Raw genomic sequence first — 19,657 nt, forward strand, 5'->3', positions numbered from 1 at the left:
ATGTTCACTGCTTGTTGTTTATGATAACCAACATATGGGAACCTAAGTGGGTGTCAGCCGATGAAGGGATAGAGATGTGGTACACATATGCAATGGAATATAATTCAGCTGTGAGAAAGAAGGAAATCCTGCTGTTTGCAACAACCCGCATGGATCTTGAAGGCATAATGCTAAGTGAAATAAACCATACAGAGAAAGACAAATACTGCATTGTATCACTTACATCCAGAACCTAAAATTAAAAATCAATTCATTAAAAAAGAGAACATTGGGGCACCTGGGTGGCTCAGTTCAGAGTATCTGACTCTTGATTTCAGCTTGAGTCATGATCCTAGGGTCTTGGGATTGAGCCCGATGTTGGACTCCAGGTTTAGCATGGTTTCTACATGTCCCTCCCCCTCTGCTCATGCACGTTTGCTCTCACATTTCTCTCTCTCAGTCTCTCAAATCTTAAAAAAAAAAAAAAAAAAGTTGCTGGAGGGTGGGGATATAGGGAGAGGTTAACAAAAGAGTACACTCTGTAAGATGAAAGGTTAAAGATTTTATTTACAACAATAAATCCTCCAGAGGATTTATTATAGATTGGAGGATCTAATATAAAATGATTATGATTGATAACACTTGATTATATATAACTGAAATTTGCTAAGAGAATAGAACCTAAATTTTCTCACAAAAATAAATATATGACATTTTGGATATGTTAACAAACTAGATTGTAGGGGGAGCCTTTCACAGTATTATATATATATATCAGATCACCACAATGTATACTTTAAATATCTTACAGTGTTATCTGTAATTATACCTCAATAAGTCTAAAAAAATTAAGTTAAAAATTAGTTTATAAGTTTATATTACTTTTATAATCAGAAAAAAAAATGTGGGGAAAACTTAAGAATGTCTGAGTCTCCGGCAACATGGGCAGTAATTTGCTTGAAAGGTGAAGCAGATCTCTGGAAAGGTAGCTAAAGCTTTGCACATCAGAGAAATGGACACTCATACATGTTTATAAAATTTTATATAACGTATCAAAGGCTGGATCCCTTGACCCACATCTGTGGATCTGTTATTTTCTTCACAGCCAGGTTTCTCCAGTCGATCGTTTCCCAGACAGTTACAATCTGGCTTATGTTCTTATCATATCACTGAAACTGTTCTTTCTAATGTCATTAGCAACCTTTTAATGGTCGTCACACTGCCTTTGATTTTCTTTTGCCCTGGTTTTAATGTGTTCTTCGATGTCATACTTTGTATCATTGCAAACTGCCTGAAATCATTTCTGAAATGAGATACCGATCAACAAATACTTTTACTTGTGTCACATTTCTCAAATAATGGTTACACCAGCCTTTCTCCAGAGCTCTAAATTGATCTATCTGCTACTTACCAATACCAAGGTGCCTATATCTTCTAAGTATCTGAAAATAAACACATCCACTCCTGAGCTTACTGTTGACTCCAAGACTGCCCTACTATATTCTGTTTCAGTAGAGGAAATCGGTACCAAAAAAAGAAAGAAACCAGTACCTTTAGATCTTATACTTGGGAATTTGTATCCCCTGTTTCAGTAAAAGTGGAGATCCCAGATCTCTGCCTTTTAGATCTTGGTTCCTCGGCCTTTCGTCTCTTCTCTCCTACTGCTACTAGCCTAGCTTGTATTCTCAACTGCTTGTGCCTGAATTGCTGCCATAGCTTCCTAATTGATGTCTCTGCCTCCAGCCTCCACTACTGCAATCGGTAGTATTTTAGCTGTCTGTTCTTTCTAAAGTAGAAACCTGATGGGATGTCCAGGTGGCTCAGCGGTTGAGCATCTATCTGCCTTCAGCTCAGGACGTGATCCTGGAGTTCCGGGATCGAGTCCCACATCAGGCTCCTGCATGGTGCCTGCTTCTCCTCCCTCTGCCTGTGTCTCTGCCTCTCTCTCTGTGTCTCTCATGAATCAAATAAAATCCTTAAAAATAAAATAAAAACCTGATATTTTTGCTCCTATGATGAAATTCTCGCAGCTCCAGTTGTGCTCTTCAAACTGAGATACAGGTACCCAGAAGAAAGTTGTCCTGTGCTAGGTGATCCGGGAAGCTGTGGGACAAATCTGTAGCATCCTCCTGGAGTTTCAGTTTTGCTTGAAGACTCTCGGGGAGGGCGAAGAAGGTATTAGGAATAGCTTGTAAAATAGTTTAAGAAACACTGACTTCCAAAATAAAGTCTAACCTTCCTTAGCATACAAGATCCCGTATGACCTAAGCAGATGATGCGATCTCCATGATCCACCAGACTGGATAGTCTCAAGTCCATCGGGAGGGCAGAGTAACTATAAATCTTTAGAGTGGAGAAGCAGAAAGGAGGAGGTAGAGAGAGCATAATTGAGCTAGAGAGATGGATTTAAACCTAGCCTCCAGAGTTGAGAGCTGACCAAGGCCAGGTGACAGATTAGCCCTTAAGGAAAAGTTAGAGCAAGGTCAAATTAAAGATGGAGGTGTTACGCACCAAGAAACAGAAAGTCTGGGGCATCTGGGGGGCTCAGTCAGGTAAGCATCTGCCTTCAGCTCATGTCATGATCCCAGGGTTCATGCCCTGATCCCAGGGTTCATGCCCGTGTATGGGCTCCTTGCTCAGCAGGGAGCCTGCTGCTCCCTCTCCCTCTGCCTGCTGCTCCCCCTTCTTGTGCTCCCTCCCCCTCTCTCTGTCAAATAAATACATAAAACCTTTTTTTTTTTTAAAAGATTTTATTTATTTATTCATAGACACAGAGAGAAAGAGGCAGAGACACAGACAGAGGGAGAAGCAGGCTCCACGCAGGGAGCCTGACATGGGACTCGATCACAGGTCTCCGGGATCACACCCCAGGCTGCAGGCGGCGCCAAACCGCTGCGCCACAGGGGCTGCCCAAACCTTTTTTTTTTTTTTAAGGAATATATAGTAAATTCTGAAGGATATGATTAAAGCAGTGACCTGAAGAATTATAAAGCATTTAATTAACATCTTAATGTGAATATCATGATATGACAGTGGGAGAGAGGTGAAAATTTAAAGGAAATAGCAGAAATAAGCATAGAGGTGGTGGTGCTGATGTTTACAGACCACATCACAGAAAGATGTAAAAACTAACTCTGTGAGTAGCTTCATAAAGCTACACATATAAATGCTGTAACCTATGACGCCAACTGGAAAAACTAGGACTTGAGGCGTCCACCTGTGAGTAGTTCATGCTTCTCTCTCTGTCTCTAGTTATTGTGACCAACTGAAAGTCTCGGAGAGTACCCACGTGCTTCAGCCCTTCCTCCCCAGCATCCTGGATGGCTTAATTCACCTAGCGGCCCAGTTCAGCTCAGAGGTCCTCAACCTGGTGATGGAGACCCTGTGCATCGTCTGTACAGTAGACCCAGAGTTCACAGCAAGTATGGAGAGCAAAATTTGCCCCTTCACCATCGCCATTTTCCTGAAGTACAGTAACGGTATGCCACCAGGACTGCGTGTTGACGAGGGGCCCCAGAGGGAAGGTTGTGGCTGGGGAGTTTACGTGAAACCTTCCCCTGGGTCTCACGGTCTTAAGCATCATAAGCAAAGAATGGCTTTCACTCAGCAAAGAGGAGAGCCATGCTGGTATTCAGGAGCGTGAAAAAGTAGAGTACCTATTCCTGTCACTCTCACCTGCAGTCAGAACTGGGGAAAAAAGACGATGAGTAAAGGGTTAACAGGCAAGAGGTGCACTTCAGAACTTTAACAATCAAGTAGGAAATTGAGCGACGACATCAAAATCTTCCTAAAAGAAGAGACCTGCAGCTATAACATAGAAAGTGAGGTACTAAAGAATTAGACCTGGATGGCGTACGTGGAGGGTTATGAACAGTGGGGTTTATCACATGGCCTTTGTAGTAGCAAAACTTTAGAAGTAATAAAGATTAAGTACGTTTATTATATTCATAAAGTGGAATACCATGCAGCCTGCAAAAATCAAACTTCAAAGGAATAGTTAAAGCCATGGGAAAGTGCTCACATTATAATAAGAGAATAGATGGTTTACCAAACTGCATAGAATATAATCCCAAATTCTGGATTTTAGACAAGGATAAATTTATGGATATGTATAAAGAAAAAATGTATCAAAAGGATGGGCAAGCCCGGGTGGCCCAGCGGTTTAGCGCCACCTTCAGCCCAGGTCATGATCCCGGGGATCCTGCAGGGAGCCTGCTTCTCCCTCTGCCTCTCTCTCTGGATTGCTCACGAATAAATAAATAAATAAAATCTTAAAAAAAAAAAAATGTTCAGGGTAGATGCCTCTAGGTGGTACAATTCCAGGTGTTTTCTTTCCTTGAATACTCTCCTACATTTTAAGCTTTCCAGTGGGGAGTGTGTATTATTAACACACACTTTACTTGTGTACTGCTTTATTACCAGAGGAAATATTTCTCTTTGTAGAGGGAGCACCAGTATTAAAATAAAGGATATATAGAGATAGGAGTTACATAATATATCATAGTAAACATTTTATTTGATTTGCTCTTTCACTTAAAATGTGTCCTGCAGAGATTTCCACATTGCACTCTTAGAGATCTCTCATTCTTTTAATTTTTTTTTTAAAGATTTTATTTATTCATGAGAGATACAGAGAGAGAAAGAGAGGCAGAAACACAGGCAGAGGGAGAAGCAGGCTCCATGCAGGGAGCCTGATGCGGGACTGGATTCCTCCGGACCCAGGATCAGGACCTGACCCAAAGCCAGATGCTCAACCTCTGAGCCACCCAGGCGTCCCTCTCTCATTCTTTTGAACCATCAGACAATACTCCATAAGATGGCTGTGTCATAATTTGTCCATTCTGTTAATGCACATCTAGGTTGTTCACAATTTTTTTTTTCAAAGCAGTGCTACAGTAGTCTTTTAACATGTATCTTAGTACACTGCACACTTTCTATTTTTTCCTGCTAGATATAGGAGTTGTTCTTTAAAAAGTAAAGTAGGTCAAGCTAAAGTTTCATTTCTTCCTAGGGCTCTGCTTTTTTGAGGGTTTTACCTTTTGCCTTGGAAATGCTTTGGGCGTTCTTTTTTCTGTCATGACTACCCCCTGGGAGATGTATACGATTCCTCTCCAACATGGGAGAACCTGGCAGTCAGTGTTTTGGCAGTCTTGGAAACTTTCATGTCTTCTTTTACAATGTTCTTTTATAATGTTAAATTTTTTTCCTTAAGCCTTTGATTTTATAATCCAGGTTTCACAATAAAATCATTAAACGATTTGCCCCAGAAAAGGAGCCAAATTTCATTTTAGGAGTCCCTGTTACCGGTTTCTGGCTTAATGAAACCACACATACTCTGGCTCTTGGAGATTTAGCATCTCTCCTATTCTTTCAGGTTATTCATACGGCCTCACTAGGTCCCAGGTATGTGATGTGTAAGCAAAAGTTGTTAACTTAGGTTAGGGCCAAACAATAGGCCTCATGAAGCCAGAAGCACATGCAGACCATTGGGTGAGGGGTTCTGTGTTGCCTTCTCCACTTCAGATCCTGTCGTCGCCTCGCTGGCTCAGGATATCTTCAAGGAGCTGTCCCAGATTGAAGCCTGTCAGGGCCCGATGCAGATGAGGCTGATTCCCACTCTAGTGAGCATAATGCAGGCCCCGGCAGACAAGATCCCTGCAGGACTGTGTGCGGTAAGTGGTTACAGGGCACTGGAGTGGGTGTAGGTGTAAGAAAAAGAGCGTGCACACGCTCTGCAAATGTCCCCTGTGGATCCCACCTCGCTGACCGGAAGCCAGTGGCCTTAGAGATTCAGAGGGTGATTTTCCTGGGCTACTTTGCCCAGAGGACAGTAGGTGATTCTTGAGGCTTTAAGAAAATGGTTCTTCTTGTTCCCGAGTTGCCCTCAGTGAATTAAACAAGTGCTAACACGGTGCCACTGAGTATGTCACCCGACTCTCTGTCCACTCCACTGCCATTTACCGCCCACCCTCCTATCTAAGCAAGCAGTGAGCTATCAGGAGGCTGAGAGCACTATCTACCATCTAATTATTCCTTTCCTTCAGAAACTTTTATTATTGAAGATTAACAAGCTTTCTTTTGGCTGCTGTGTTGTATCCACTCAATAAGGATCTTGGTTGTTGGACACCTCCAACCCCTACCCATGAGGCGGTTCTGATTCTTTCTTTTTCTCTTCTCTCCTTCAGACGGCCATTGATATCCTGACCACAGTAGTCCGGAATACAAAGCCTCCCCTTTCCCAGCTACTCATCTGCCAGGCTTTCCCTGCTGTGGCACAGTGCACCCTTCACACAGACGACAACGCCACCATGCAGGTACCTGAGCCGTGGTGATTAGAAAAGGGAAGATAGCTCCCCAGCCATGGGCTTGCAGTGGCCTGAGAGAGCGAACACAGTCCCATGCTTTTGAGATCCAGGTCTCTCAAATCTGTATTTAACTAAGGAACCCAGGAAGGGTCCAGACTGCAGAAGCCAAGCATTCTCTGCTTTGGGATATGTTGTAATCTTAAAAGGGATGGATGCCAGGCACGCTTCCCATCTGTATCTGGGCATTGCTAATGTGGATGAGATTACAGACCTGTAGACTTGAAATTCTAAAGCAAGTCTTTTCTGACCTTGCCTTATCAGCAAGATGATAAGCCTTTGGAAATCTCTAGGCAGACACTGATTCATATAGGTCTTGTTTATTCCCATATAGAGCTTTGGTATCTGTAATCACTGCTTGCATCTTAAACATGTTTTTCTAGTACTGGAGGTAGATCTTTATGGTTAAAACTTCGTTTACTTCGCCAATATCCCTTGTGATCAGAAATAACCATTTTTGAGATAGTTGATTAGGTGAAGCAAGGATTGAGAAGTGCTTGGCTCTATCTGTAACAGTAAACTGACTCCAACAGTATATACCCACCACAAACCCTATAGGCTCATCACTCTTATGAGGCATAAGCCTCTAAGAATAACATTTGCCTGTACAGACTGAGGGCCTCCTGACATCTGTTCCCACTGTTGCTAATCTTGTTTGCCACCTTTGTCTCCCCAGAATGGTGGAGAGTGCTTGCGAGCTTACGTGTCAGTGACGCTGGAGCAGGTGGCCCAGTGGCACGACGAGCAGGGCCACAATGGGCTGTGGTACGTGATGCAAGTGGTGAGCCAACTCCTGGACCCCCGTACCTCAGAGTTCACTGCGGCCTTTGTGGGTCGCCTTGTCTCCACCCTCATCTCCAAGGCAGGGCGGGAGCTAGGGGAAAATCTGGACCAGATTCTTCGTGCCATCCTCAGTAAGATGCAGCAGGCAGAGACGCTCAGTGTCATGCAGGTAAGAGGACAGTGGGAGTTGGGCTTTCCCAACCAACCTCCAGGTGGTAGAGATGGAAATCAGTATACAGGTCCCGAGGTGTTTTTACTGTCCTACTGTCCTTAGAGAACGGTTAAGTAACACCTGTGTGTTCTGGCCCAAGAAATACTGACAGGGAAGTCTCCGTGTCCTCTAGTTCTTGCCTGGCTGGCCCCATTCCCTCTCATCTCCAAGTCTCTGACATTGGTTTCTCTGAAGCAGATGTCCTTCTTGTTGCCTCCTAGTCTCTGATCATGGTGTTCGCCCATCTGGTGCACACTCAGCTGGAACCCCTCTTGGAGTTCCTGTGCAGCCTCCCGGGACCTACTGGCAAACCCGCCCTGGAGTTTGTAATGGCTGAATGGACGAGCCGACAGCATCTGTTCTATGGACAGTATGAAGGCAAAGTCAGGTAGGGCCGTCTTTCTGTTGTGGGCATCCGCCTCTCCTTGCATTTCTTCCTTCTCTGACTTGCTTCATTGATTTTTGCTCGACATGTCAAACTGCCCCTTGTATTCCCTTTCCCTCTGTATCTTTATTGTTAGTCGGTGTCTTTGAGTAGCTGCCATCTCGAATTTCCAAAACATAGTCACAGGTAGACCGTGCTTGTTTTTCCTCTCTGCTGCCTAGAGATCCTCCTCTGCCAGACTTCAAGCCAAGCACTGCTAGTGGCTTATTCTCCTTTATAAACCCAAGCCTTCTAACCCTGGCTTGCTAACTTTCTATCTTAGACTTGCCTCCCACTGGTTCTCATCACCGCATTGCACTTTCCAGGTGGCCAGCCATTGTGATCCTTGCCCCCCCCAGCTTTGTTTAAGAAGTTCAAAAGTTCTCATTAGGCCATCTTCGTGAACACTAAATCTCATTTTCAGCTGAACTCTCTTATCTCTTATAATTAGTTGTGAACAGAATTTTCACCAATCAAGAGTCTTAGGACTTAATTGCTTATCTCCTTGGAATGAACTCTAGATGGGTTGCTGATTGACCCTTTTTGGCTCTTCCTTGCCAGCTCTGTGGCACTGTGTAAACTGCTCCAGCATGGCATCAATGCAGATGACAAACGGCTACAGGATATCCGCGTGAAGGGAGAGGAGATCTACAGCATGGATGAGGGCATCCGCACCCGCTCTAAGTCAGCCAAAAGTGGGTGATGCTGCTGCCCCTCCAGTCCCCTCCCTAGGGGCTAAAGTGGGGTGGAAGGCAGGGATGTACTGTAATCTAGTTTTCTTTTTAAACATAATTGTTAGTGATGGGTTTGATAAAAAGAAACAAAACTGTAGGTAAACAAGGGATCAGAACATACGGCTCCTTCCTCTTGCTGGAAATTGGCAAAAACAATCTTAGGTACCTCAGCTTCCAGCTTCATTCGGGGGCTCTGATACCCATTTCAGCATGTCTTTGTTATCGATTGCTTTTGGCCTATGATTTTAGTGATTTGTAGGCAGCAGGTGCGAAGCTGCCCTATTCAGCCGTAGGTTTATAATCACCTCTGCTGTTTCTCAAACTGCAAGTCATGGGCACTGGAGTATTGCACTCTCTACAGTTACTTGGTGTCCAAGCTTTATTACCAGCAAAAACCATTTTCTGTCTCCTTTAATTCCTGAACTCTCTTATCTGTCCTAACTTCTGAACTCTTAGACCAAGCAGAATGGAGTTATTTAACTTTAAATTGTTGTGTGGCAGCTGGATATAGTCTGGGATGGTGGAAAGCCTGAGGGCTGGTAAACTGTGTCCGGTGAGCAGTGCCAGAAGTTAGCACAGTGACAGTCTTCCTAGAAGCCTTTCCTTTCCTTTCCAGACCCTGAGCGCTGGACAAACATTCCTTTGCTGGTCAAGATCCTGAAGCTGATCATCAATGAGCTCTCCAATGTCATGGAGGCCAACGCCGCGCGCCAGGCCACTCCTGCAGAGTGGAATCAAGGTGCACTGGCTCTTACTCCCAGCAGACTGTTAGCCCGGCAGATCAAGTTACAAATGTTCAAATCATCAATTTGGTTTATTGAATTACTGGGGTTTTTTTAAATGTTTGTATCATGCCTGTCATGTGGCTAGCACTGCTATGCACGGGAAGACCTCTTCAGGTCTGCCTTGTGAAATCTCTTCAGAGGCTGGGGTGGGCGGCAGCCAGGAAGCAGGCTAGTTAGCCCTTCCTGTATGGTTTTTCTTAGGAGTTTCTCAACCTTTTATCTAGCCACCTGAACACCCTCGGTTCTTCCATTTAAACTTATTGTGAGGGCTTGACCGTAGGGCCACATTACGGAAACCCATGGGACCTTTCCGTTCTGGCTTGTTTGCATTTGGGAAGGGACAATGTGTGAGCATGCTCCAGCTGCTTTTCATCTCTGTGTAGATGACTCCAATGATATGTGGGAGGACCAGGAGGAAGATGAAGAGGAGGAAGAGGATGGTTTAGCTGGCCAACTCTTATCTGACATTCTTGCTACAAGTAAATATGGTAAGCCATTTGAGAAGAGGGCAGCCATGCTGTGTACCTTTTCTGTGCACTGGTCCCAAGAGGCAGGGTGCCAAAGGAAGGGGGGAGGTGGGCCTACAAGGGATGTACCTTGGGCTTCTTTAGCCCATCTACCCTAGCCGTGTGATGCCTTCCCGCTTGGGGCTCGAGCTTCTGCCCTGACCCCTCTCTGTGGTGGCTGTGTCTAACAGAGGAGGATTACTACGAGGACGATGAGGAAGATGACCCTGATGCCCTGAAGGATCCTCTCTATCAGATTGATCTGCAGGTGAGAATGTCCAGAGAAGATAGATGTCTTGCAAGTGACAATGCCTCAAGCCACTGAAACAGGAATATGGTCTCACACCCATTCGTAGTTTGTCCTGAGAGCTTCAGGGCAGAGAGTTCCTGTCCTGCCGAATAGTCAAGGACTCTGGGTGGGCTGGGACTTTGCACCTTAGCATTTTATTCCTGCCAGTATGGCAGTCCAGTTTCTTGCAACCCCAGCTATCTTGTGAAGGTTCTCCGGTAGAATAGGAGATCTGTTGGGAAAATTTCATTTCCTTACAGAATTGAGTCCCTGGGTTGAACCTAAACGAGATCCAAGAATGTAGAAAGCCATCCCTCGGGGTGTTGGCATTTGTCTCAGAGCCACTGCTTCCTGTACCACTTGTGCTTGCCCCACTGTGGATGGTGAGCCTGGGAACCCTCAGTAATGCCACTCTTTCTTCCCTCCAGGCATATCTCACGGACTTCCTCTGCCAGTTCGCTCAACAGCCCTGCTACATAATGTTCTCAGGCCACCTTAATGACAACGAGAGGCGGGTTCTGCAGACCATTGGCATCTAAAAAAAAAATGGAGACTTTCCACATTTGCTCCTCCTGGCTCAGCCACAAACCATTTTGCAGCCCTTAACTGGCCTCGACATGTACTTTCTTTTCAACCTAGAGTGGCCTCCTGACTCGGCCCTTGGCCTTTGCAGAGTGACACTGACAATTCAGACTGAGCTCACCAGTGCTGTCACTTAGGAATACTGGAACAAAGGACATTTCTCAAAGTCCCCCTGAAGATACTCCATCTCTAGGACCTTTTTCTCCCCAACTGTCCCCCACTTCTGTTCCTAGAGTCCTCTGCTGGCCGCTCCCGAAACATATTGCCCAGAAGGATTATGTGTTCATGGATTATTTTGCCCCACCTCAGAAGCACAGGAAGTCATGACCATTTATATTCTAAAACAGACCTGTTTGCTTCCATAGGACATCTGAGGTGTTCAGATAGGAATACCCTTGAGAGATGATTGTGCTTTCTGCCCTCCACCACAGATGCTCTGGGTTCTCCATAGGAACGAGGGGAGCAGCTACCTTCTGAGCCCTCTCCAGTGACCTCTCCTTGTCTCCCTCCTACAACACTAAGGCTCCCCTGTCAAAGGACGTCATCTTGGTTTTGCCTCATTGCATGATTCAGCACCTCCCCCCCAAGCTATTCCTGCGTATACATGCACACACACAAAACAAGCCAGACAGATGGCAATTTGTTTTTCCTTTTTTAGGGAAAAAAAAAAAATGGGAAAAACATTTTTTAAAGTTCTCCTGACCCAACTATATTTAATATTCCTCTCCCACACATCACCACACAGTCTGATATTCAAAGGTTACCCCCTCTCCCTCAGGAATCCTCTAAAGTGGTTAAGTTGTAGCCCTCAAATTTGCAATGTGTATTTTTCTAGGAGAGTAAAGTAATCTTTACAAACGAATTTAGTCCGCATGGTATAAGGTGTCCCAGCACATCTGCCTTCTGTTCCTTTTAGAAGGAAAATAAAAGTAAGGAAAAGAAGATTAGGCGGAGCCATGTAGACACCCTAGTGCGTCCTGGGTAACCTAGCTCGAGCAAAATGACTCTTAGAGAACTGGTATTGTCCAATCAAGATTTTTTTTTTTTAAGATTTTATTTATTTATTCATGAGAGACACACAGAGAGAGGCAGAGGGAGAAGCAGGCTCCCTGTGGGGAGCCTGCCACAGGACTCGATCCCAGTACCTGAGCCAAAGGCAGACACTCAAACCACTGAACCACCCAGGTGCCCCAATCAAGTATTTTTAAGGGAGGTCCCTTAATTGGGAATTTCAGTCTGTTGTATGTTCACAAAGTGAATGAGGATAACAAATCAAAGGGAGGAAGACAAAGCCCAGCACTCCCGTTTTGGCAGTGCCCATACCTGGTGCCCAGATTTAGCAGCTACAGATTTCTAGACGTTGACGTTCCTGCAAACAAGAAGCAGACGATCAAATGAATTTAAGCCTGTTCTTGAGGAAAAGACCACACTCGTAGGGCATTTCCTGTACAGGACTGTTAGGGAAGCTTCAGGGTTTTGTAGCTAATAGTGGTTTCGTGCCACTAGGTGTCCCTGGTGTGCAGTCCCCACATCTGAGTTGGGCAGAGTGTCTGTTAACGGTCCTGTCCTTGAAAAGCCTGAGAGCGCGTGCAGAGCATGGCCTGCTGCCAGCCAGGTTCTGAGACTAGTAACTGCTCCTGTTGCTTCTCCCCTTGAGTTGGGAGAGTCCCTCACGCTGGGGGAGTGACAGGAGGTCTGGCCCATTGGTGCTCGAGAAAACCAATCAGCCTTAGAAACTCACCCTACCGTTGATCTCCATGCAGTGCCATTGGTTCCAGTGCTGAAGGTTCCACGAGGCCAAATCAACCCGGACTGTGGCACAACAGATGGTCTCGCGCCCGTGGCGTCAAACTGCTGAGTTTGGGAAGGCTTGGAGCTCCCACACTGAGGATGATGGGGGCCCCTTCTGGGCCTGCTGAGTGGAAGAGAGTCTGTATCTGGTGCCAAAAATGGTTCTTGACAAGTGTCCTCTCTTGCTGATTTTTGGGGAGTACTGGAAAACTTGAGTCCTGAAGGCAAGGGTCTGGGTATCCCCCGGGGCCACCCCTGCCCAGCAGACACACTGTTGTGGATGAGAGCAGAGGGTCTTGGACCCCTTGGCGTGTAAGCACTTCCTGTGCTCCCACAGCGTTTTCCCATCACCCACGGAGCAGGTTGAGCAGGTGCACAGCGGGTGATGCCCCCTTCTGTCAGTGAGGAGGAGCCTTCAGACGGCGCCCAGCGTCAGCAGGGACAGGAAAGATCTGCTGGAAGCCAGTACTCCTGACGAAAAGTTGAACTCCAGCTCCTGTTTTGCCTCTTGTTCTTTTGGCCAAAGAACTAGCTTGGGCCTGAAAAGGGCCTGAAAAGGCCAGGGCCAACCGGTTAGGAGCCGAAGTTCAAGATCAGTGGGGGATGAGGGCGCGCTGGCGGCTCTAAGATCGTCCAGGTCTCCTGAGCGTGCGCACAGTAGGACGCCGGGCACCTCTCCAGCCGCGGTTGAGCTCCTGGTGGAAGGAACTGAAGGGAGATGGGAAGAATCAACCAGAAGATGGAGAAGGCGGAAGTCCAAGCCCGGAAGGAAGCGGTTGTTGCAAGTCCCTGCCCGACCTGTGACACTGACCAGGGACCACAAGCGGACACGGCCCCGGCCCATAAATAGGGATGCTGTCCTCGCTGGGGTTCCGTAGGCGTCGCCATGAACTCGGAGCAAGTGCTGCCAAACTAGACTTGCAGGCCGATCCTGGTGACAGATAAAATCTGGACACGGTAAAATCAAAGCATCCGGGAAATAGAGAAGTTGGTTACTGGCCACCAACCCTCAGACTACAAAGTGGCTTATTGTGGAATGGTTTGCACTGTGCCCCAGGGCACTGTCCTTGTCCCCTCCTTTGATATGAATGACAGATGGGGGGTTTCATGCCTTACCCATTCCAAAAGGATCTGAGGCCATTTATAAAAGAAACAGGACTAGATAGGAGAGATGCCGATCACATTTTTTTTTAGATGGGAAGATGGGAGAGAATCCCAAGCAGGCTCCGTGGGGCTCCATCTCAACCTTGAGATCATGACCTGAGCAGAAATCAAAAACCAGATGCTTATGCAGCTGAGCCATGCAGGTGCCCCTGCCAGTCAGATTTTTAGACAAGGGGAACCTCTCGGAGTGATGACAAGTTAGGATTCAAACAGACACGTCTATAGGCAGAAGTTAAAGGGAAGGTTGTTGGAGAACTCGGATTGATGAGTAGAAGAAAGTTAGGGGTTAGAGTAGGCTGCTCCCGTCACAATTCTGTGTGCGCGTAATAAGCGCCCATGATGTCAGGAGCCGTTAACGTGTCCTCCGTCAGCTCCAGCGCAGTCCTGGCTGGGGTGGCGGACACAGATTGTGTAAGATCGGTTCAGTCCCCCGTGTCTGTCGGCAATCCTAGAGTGCTCCGTCCCATCGTGGTGCTCCCCGACAGACGGCGCGCCATCTGCAAGAGGAAAACAGGGACTGGAGGACCAGAGCTGTGCCAAGCGGAGAGAGGCGTAAAGGAGCTGAGAAGACTCAGGGAAAACCGGACACCGCTTTGGAAGAAGAAAGGGTTGTCCAGTGAGGGACACGCTACTCCCCCCAGCCGGGCAGACCGTGGCCAACGAGTAGACAACAAACTCAAGGCCAGTTTCTGGCTACTGGGTGTTCTGTTCCGCAAATACTACACCTCCTTGACACGCAAGGCCAGGGCTAGAAGCTAGTCTAGTCGGGTCAGAAGTAAGGCAACGGATGTGGGAGGTGCCATGAGAGAAGTACCGGGGCCCATCCCCACTACCCAGAGAGGAATGGTCAACCGTAACGGAGAGGAAGGCAGGCGGGGTCGCATGGAGAAGGTGACCCTGGGACTGGGCACTCACAAGGTGGCCAACAACCGTTGAGGTTTCACAAGCCCCAAATGCCAGTGGCTGTTCGGAAGCGGCACTTGGATGATCCCGGCGGACCGCCTAAGAACTACCAAGTACGTACTCCTGTTTACCCACCTGCAGACTGGCGGAACCGAGGCGCAGCGTTATTAAATGTTACCTGCCAAAAGTCACATGGCCAAGTGTGTGATTCTGACCCAAGGAGGTTGCACTTTGCCAGTTTTCTGTCTCGCCTCCCCAGTGCATTGGCCAGGCGGACGAGGGTGGGGTAGGGCACCCCCGAGCAAAGAATCTTTAAGAAAAGGCCATCGTGGAATAGGATCGCACTTTCACAGCGTGTATTCAGGTTAAAGGTCTTGGGATTTATGGTTCACGGGGCTCTTGGCTAGAAGGAAGCTGGGAGGACAAGGGGGCAGGTGGTGCGGGATCCTGCGGGCCCCTAACCCCTCTTCAGGGAATCGGTGACCGCTCAAGCGGTTGAGGCAGGGAAGTGGCCTGATCGGATCTGTGTTTTGGGAAGCAGTGGTGGTGTCTGTGCTAACATGCCGGCAGGGGTGCAGGTGAGAGCTGAGAGCCTGGGCCCCGTGGAGACCCGAGGTGGAGGGTGAAAGGCTGAGGGAGAGTCCGTGGGCCCGAGGGTGGACAGGGCATGGGCCCGCAAGCGTGACAGCTGGCAGGGGCTCCGGGTAGACCCCACCACCCTTGCTCAGGCTCCGGATAGCAAAGCAGCCAAAGGGAACCGCTAAGGACAATCCTACTGTTCGGGCGTCCCTCCCCTTCCGCTGCCGGGCTGGCCGGGCAGGCCCACACTAGCATCCAGCAAAGACCCTCGCGTCCTTCTGTTTTGTTTTGGGGAAGTTGTTTTATTTTTGTGGGCTCTTCTTGTTTTGGGGGTTTGGGGGTTTTGTTTCTGAGTAGGTGAGAAGGGAGTGGCATTACTGTTATTTTCCTAAAAGTGCGCCTTCTCCTGGCCTTTCAGCCCCGTCGGCCCTATGGCAGGGGTGCTGGCCGACTTCGAGGGCCCGGGCGCCCTTGCTCGAGTGCCCAGTTGCCCTGCGGGGGCCTGAGCACAGCTCCCGGGGATGGGGGGGCCGCGGTGGGCGGCGTCCCCTCGGATGCTCGGTCTCGGCGCTTGTAGGATGGACAACGGGTCCCTGCCTCACAGTTGTGGGTAGAATTAAAGAGGACTTGAGCGGAGCGCTCCGCCCGCCAGTAGCTGGGAGCTATGTTGGGCTCCTGTCCCTGACTCACTGGGCGAGGATGACTCAGTGCAGCTTCACAGATGCTGCTGCTAAATCGGGGTCTCCGAGAGCCCTGGGGAGGCGGCTCCGAGGAGGAGCTGCAGCCCGGCCGCCCGGGGCCCTGGGAGCTGCGCAGGTTCTCCGCGCCCTGCCGTTGGCCTGGCCTCACTAGACGCCCGGCTCCTCCCAAGAACGCAGCCAGATTCCTCGCACTTTCTTGCCTTCGCCGCCTCTGCGGGGTGGAAAGCAGAGCCCCTAGAGGAGAGGCGTCCGGGGCCTGAGCCCTGGGGACCCGGCGGGGCCTGGCGGAGCCCTGGGGGGCGCCTTCCTGCGGGAAGGGCGGCGCGGTCCCTGGGGAGGCCGGCCGCTGGGCCCGGGGCTCCGAGCATCGCTGCCTGTGCCCGCCGCACCGGGCGGGGACCCCGGGGCTGGCCTGCGGGGCTCCCTTGCGGGACGCCCGGGTCCCCGTGATCCCAGAAGGGGGACGGGTATTTCCCAGCACCGTCAGGGGGACAGAGGAGATGCGGCAGGGCCCTTGCTCCGGGTCCGTGATCGCAGATCTCCCCTGATCCATCCCCACCGCCGTGGCTGCCCCCCCCCATCCCTGGCCCACCGAGCGCCCTAGGGAGAGGCGGGACACGGGCGGAGGGAGACGGCCGGCCGGGTGCCTGCCGGCCGGTGGGTGACCACTCGTGTGACCCTGAGTAATGCTTTTTCCACTGAACTGCGAGGGAGAGGGTGGGCCAGCTGAGCGAGGATTCTGGAGGGTTCCAGTGGATTCGGCCCTCGAGGAGGCCCAGCCCAGGGGTGGCTGCAGACCAGGAAGGGGGGGCAGGACGCCCCTGGCTGTGGCTCAGAGGGACCGGCGCCCCCCCCCTCCCTGGGCTTCCATCCTGGCCCTGCCGGGCGACTGGGGGCAAAGCCACTCAAGCCACTCGCGTTGTCTGTGCCTCCATTTGTTCTGCATCCCGGGGGCATCCTGAGGGTTAAAGCAAGATCAGTGAGCGGCCAGGGCCGAGGCAGCGCTCACCGCGCTCTGGTCCCTGCAGAGCCGGTCACTCCGCCGAGGCCCTGTGTCCGGGCGCTGGCGGCGGTTCCCACCTGTGCAGTGAGCAGGGACGCTGGGCTGAAGACAGGGACCCCAGGTGGAAAGGACCCGCGGCGGCCTTGGGCGGCAGCCTCCCGGGAGAGGGAGCGGGGAGCACGGGGAGGGCCGTAAACAGAACCGGCCTCCTTCCTTACCCTCAGATCTCAAAATAACACTGTCTGCCCCCACCCTGGCCAGCTGGCAGGGGTGCAGTCTGAGCAAGGTGCCATTTAAAGCCAACCTGGCCCTCCCTGTCTGTCCCACTGACTGGACTGGGCTCCCGTAGCCAGGCCCCGGCTGCCCCCAGGGCAGGCTGTTCCCAGATGCCACCCAGAGCAGCCGGCTAACCCCTCCTTCCCTGGGGCCCAGGCTGCCCCGCGCCTCCGCAAAGAACCAGAGGCCTGGCGTCCTGCAAAGGCGTAGCTAGAAGAGCGCTCCTTCCTGCCAGGACCAGGGGGGCAGTGAGGCTGCTCTGCACAGGCCCGCACCCACCCCGGGCCCCTCCTGCCCACAGGACAAACTCCAGGGTCACCGCCTTTAGTTTGCACTAAAGAAAGAATAAAGCTAGACTTCAGGGAAAACCTTAGGTCGCAGGAAGGGTGTTTGTGTATTTGGGGACGGTGGGGGCCAGGAGATGGGGCTTTCGTCCCCAGCTAAGCCATGAGACCTCGGCCACGTTTCTGGCACTCTCCTGGGCCTGGGGCTCCCCAGCTCTGGGTTGCAAGGAAGAGTCCAGTGTCTCTGACACCCTGGAGTGGGTGTGATGAGATTAAATCAGGAGGAGGAAAGGGCTCAGGGTCCTTGGGTAAGAAAGGAATGCATAATTACCCATCTGCAGGAGGTGCCGGAGGACTGCTCGGAGGACTGCTCGGAGGGCTGCTCGGAGGGGGAGGGCTGGAGGCTGCACCCTCAAGGAGGGGAGAGGAACGGAGCTCCCCTGCCTCACAGTGGCCCAGAACCCCTGAGCCAGACACCTGGGTGGGGCAGGAGCCCCTGCAACGGAGGCTCCAGGGCCCTGTCCTGGGAAGGCAGGAAGGCCTGGGAGAGCCCGGGCCCTGCTCCGGGCCCTGCTCCGTGGGCTGCAATTTGAAGGAGAGCAAGAAGGGGGTTGGGAGGAGCCCTGGGCTGGTCACTCAGCCCAGGGAGAGATGACTCAGCAGCGCTTGCCTGGGTACCACAGCCCCCGGCAAAGCCCAAACTGGGTCACAGGCCTGGTCCCAGCCGCCCCCACCCCCGGCCGGCTGGCGGCGGCCTCCCCCACTCTAGTTGTCCCCTCCCAGTCTCCTGCCCCGGCAAGGGCTGGGCAACAGGGTTCCCGAGTACATGCTCTGTGTGCCAAGCCCGGCGCCCAGCACTTGAGACCTGTCCCCACAGACGCAAGCGGCGACTCAGGGGCCTGGATTTGAAGTCGCAGAAGCCCACCCTCGACCCCACCTGCGTAAAACGGGGAGAATTCTCTTCCAACCTCTGTGCAACGGGGCGGACTCATTTGCAGCGTTGGCCGCCGGCAGCATCAGCGTCATATTCCAGGCCCCTGGGGAGAGCCCGCTCCTGGCAGAGTTGGCAGTTGTCTCCTCTGATCACGGGTTAATTACTGGGCCTCTGCCCCTCACTGGGGCCCGGGAGGAGGCTCCTGGGTGCCCCGAGTGGACGAGGTCCGGGGAGCCCCGCCGCCCTCAGCCGCTCCCCAATCCTCCCACGCAGCCCCTTCCCACCCCCGCCCAGGTCCCCGGCCTCGGCCTCCCCCAGGCCGCCCTCCCGCCCCGGCCCCTGCACAACACTGCTGGCCCGAGGGCCGCACGTTTTCCTAGAGTTTTCCGGCTAAAGGCTCCCGGGGCTGCGAGCTAGGTGGGCGGCCGCTGCGGGCCTCACGCGGGGCCAGGTTGGAGGAGGACCAGCTGGGAGCTAAAGGGAAGAAGCAGGAAAGCAGCTAGAAAAGGAGGCGTTTCGGGAAGCATGGGGCTGGGGCTGGGGCTTGGGCTTGGGCTTGGGCTTGGGCTTGCTTGACGAGGGAAGACTTGGGGTTTCGTTTTGGGTGGGAAAGAAGCTGGTAAGAAAGAAACTAAGGGCACTAAAGAGATGACGCAGAGAGATCACGCGCGGTCTCGAGTACCGGGGGAGCATCAGCCTTGGCCAGGAAGGGACGACCCTTCCTCTGAAAGTCCCTCAGCCCACAGGGCTTACGTCCCACAAGGCCCGGTGACAGCGTGGATGCGGCGGCCACGGAGCTTGTGCCTAGGAGGGCGTGGACGGGACCGGCACGCGTGCAGGCTGTGTGGTGGACACAGGTTGTGCCCGCGCCTCTGCTGCTGCACCTGGGCCGGTCCTGTGCCCGCACCTGCCATCACGTGCCCGCCTACCCCAGCTCCGGGCCGGGGCCCAGGCCGTCCTCTTCCTGCTGCGCTTCCCTAACTTACTGACATTCTGTGGGGCCTGCCCTGCGCCGTCCGGTTCCGTTCCTGGGACACAGAGACTCACTGTCCGCACCCCTGCTCTTGGGGAAGGGGATCCGCCTGGATGACTGGAGCCCCCCATGCCCTGGCGGCAGTATCTGGGGCCAGGCCTACGCTCCTGAGCCCTGGCCTCCCCGCCTGTCAACAGGCTTGATGAGGACGCCTGTCTGCTCTGCTGCTCGCCGCGGGCTGCGGGGACCCTCCATGGGGTCAACGTCCAAGTGCCCTGGCAAGGGTGGCACTGCCAGGCCTTGACTGAGCCCCTGACTTTGTCTGTGGGGTGGCAGGCAGTCCCGGCCAGCGCCCCCAGGGAGCTGGCAGCACACATTTGCAGGGGGACCGACT

General features: G+C 51.5%; 1 protein-coding gene and 1 long non-coding RNA gene across 2 annotated transcripts in view; one reads left to right on the forward strand and one right to left on the reverse strand.

The window, feature by feature from the left end:
• The window catches only part of IPO9 (importin 9), a 54,982-nt gene extending 43,465 nt beyond the window's left edge, over positions 1–11,517 (forward strand). The window contains exons 15-24 of the mRNA XM_041759063.1: positions 3,232–3,458; positions 5,503–5,651; positions 6,165–6,293; positions 7,018–7,293; positions 7,557–7,723; positions 8,321–8,454; positions 9,110–9,232; positions 9,662–9,766; positions 9,976–10,052; positions 10,502–11,517. Of these exons, the coding sequence (XP_041614997.1) occupies positions 3,232–3,458; positions 5,503–5,651; positions 6,165–6,293; positions 7,018–7,293; positions 7,557–7,723; positions 8,321–8,454; positions 9,110–9,232; positions 9,662–9,766; positions 9,976–10,052; positions 10,502–10,612 (1,498 nt within the window). The 3' untranslated portion in view covers positions 10,613–11,517. The remainder of the gene's footprint in view (positions 1–3,231; positions 3,459–5,502; positions 5,652–6,164; positions 6,294–7,017; positions 7,294–7,556; positions 7,724–8,320; positions 8,455–9,109; positions 9,233–9,661; positions 9,767–9,975; positions 10,053–10,501) is intronic.
• Positions 11,518–11,622: 105 nt separating this feature from the next.
• Positions 11,623–18,285, reverse strand: LOC121493313. The gene is made up of 3 exons (XR_005988445.1): positions 17,688–18,285; positions 12,397–14,107; positions 11,623–12,024 (listed from the first exon to the last, which is right to left on the reverse strand). It is a non-coding gene; the product is annotated as an uncharacterized LOC121493313 (long non-coding RNA).
• Positions 18,286–19,657: the final 1,372 nt, after the last annotated feature.

The sequence above is a fragment of the Vulpes lagopus genome, chromosome 1 (assembly GCF_018345385.1).
Source record: "Vulpes lagopus strain Blue_001 chromosome 1, ASM1834538v1, whole genome shotgun sequence".
In the NCBI taxonomy this organism is placed as follows: Eukaryota; Metazoa; Chordata; class Mammalia; order Carnivora; family Canidae; genus Vulpes; species Vulpes lagopus.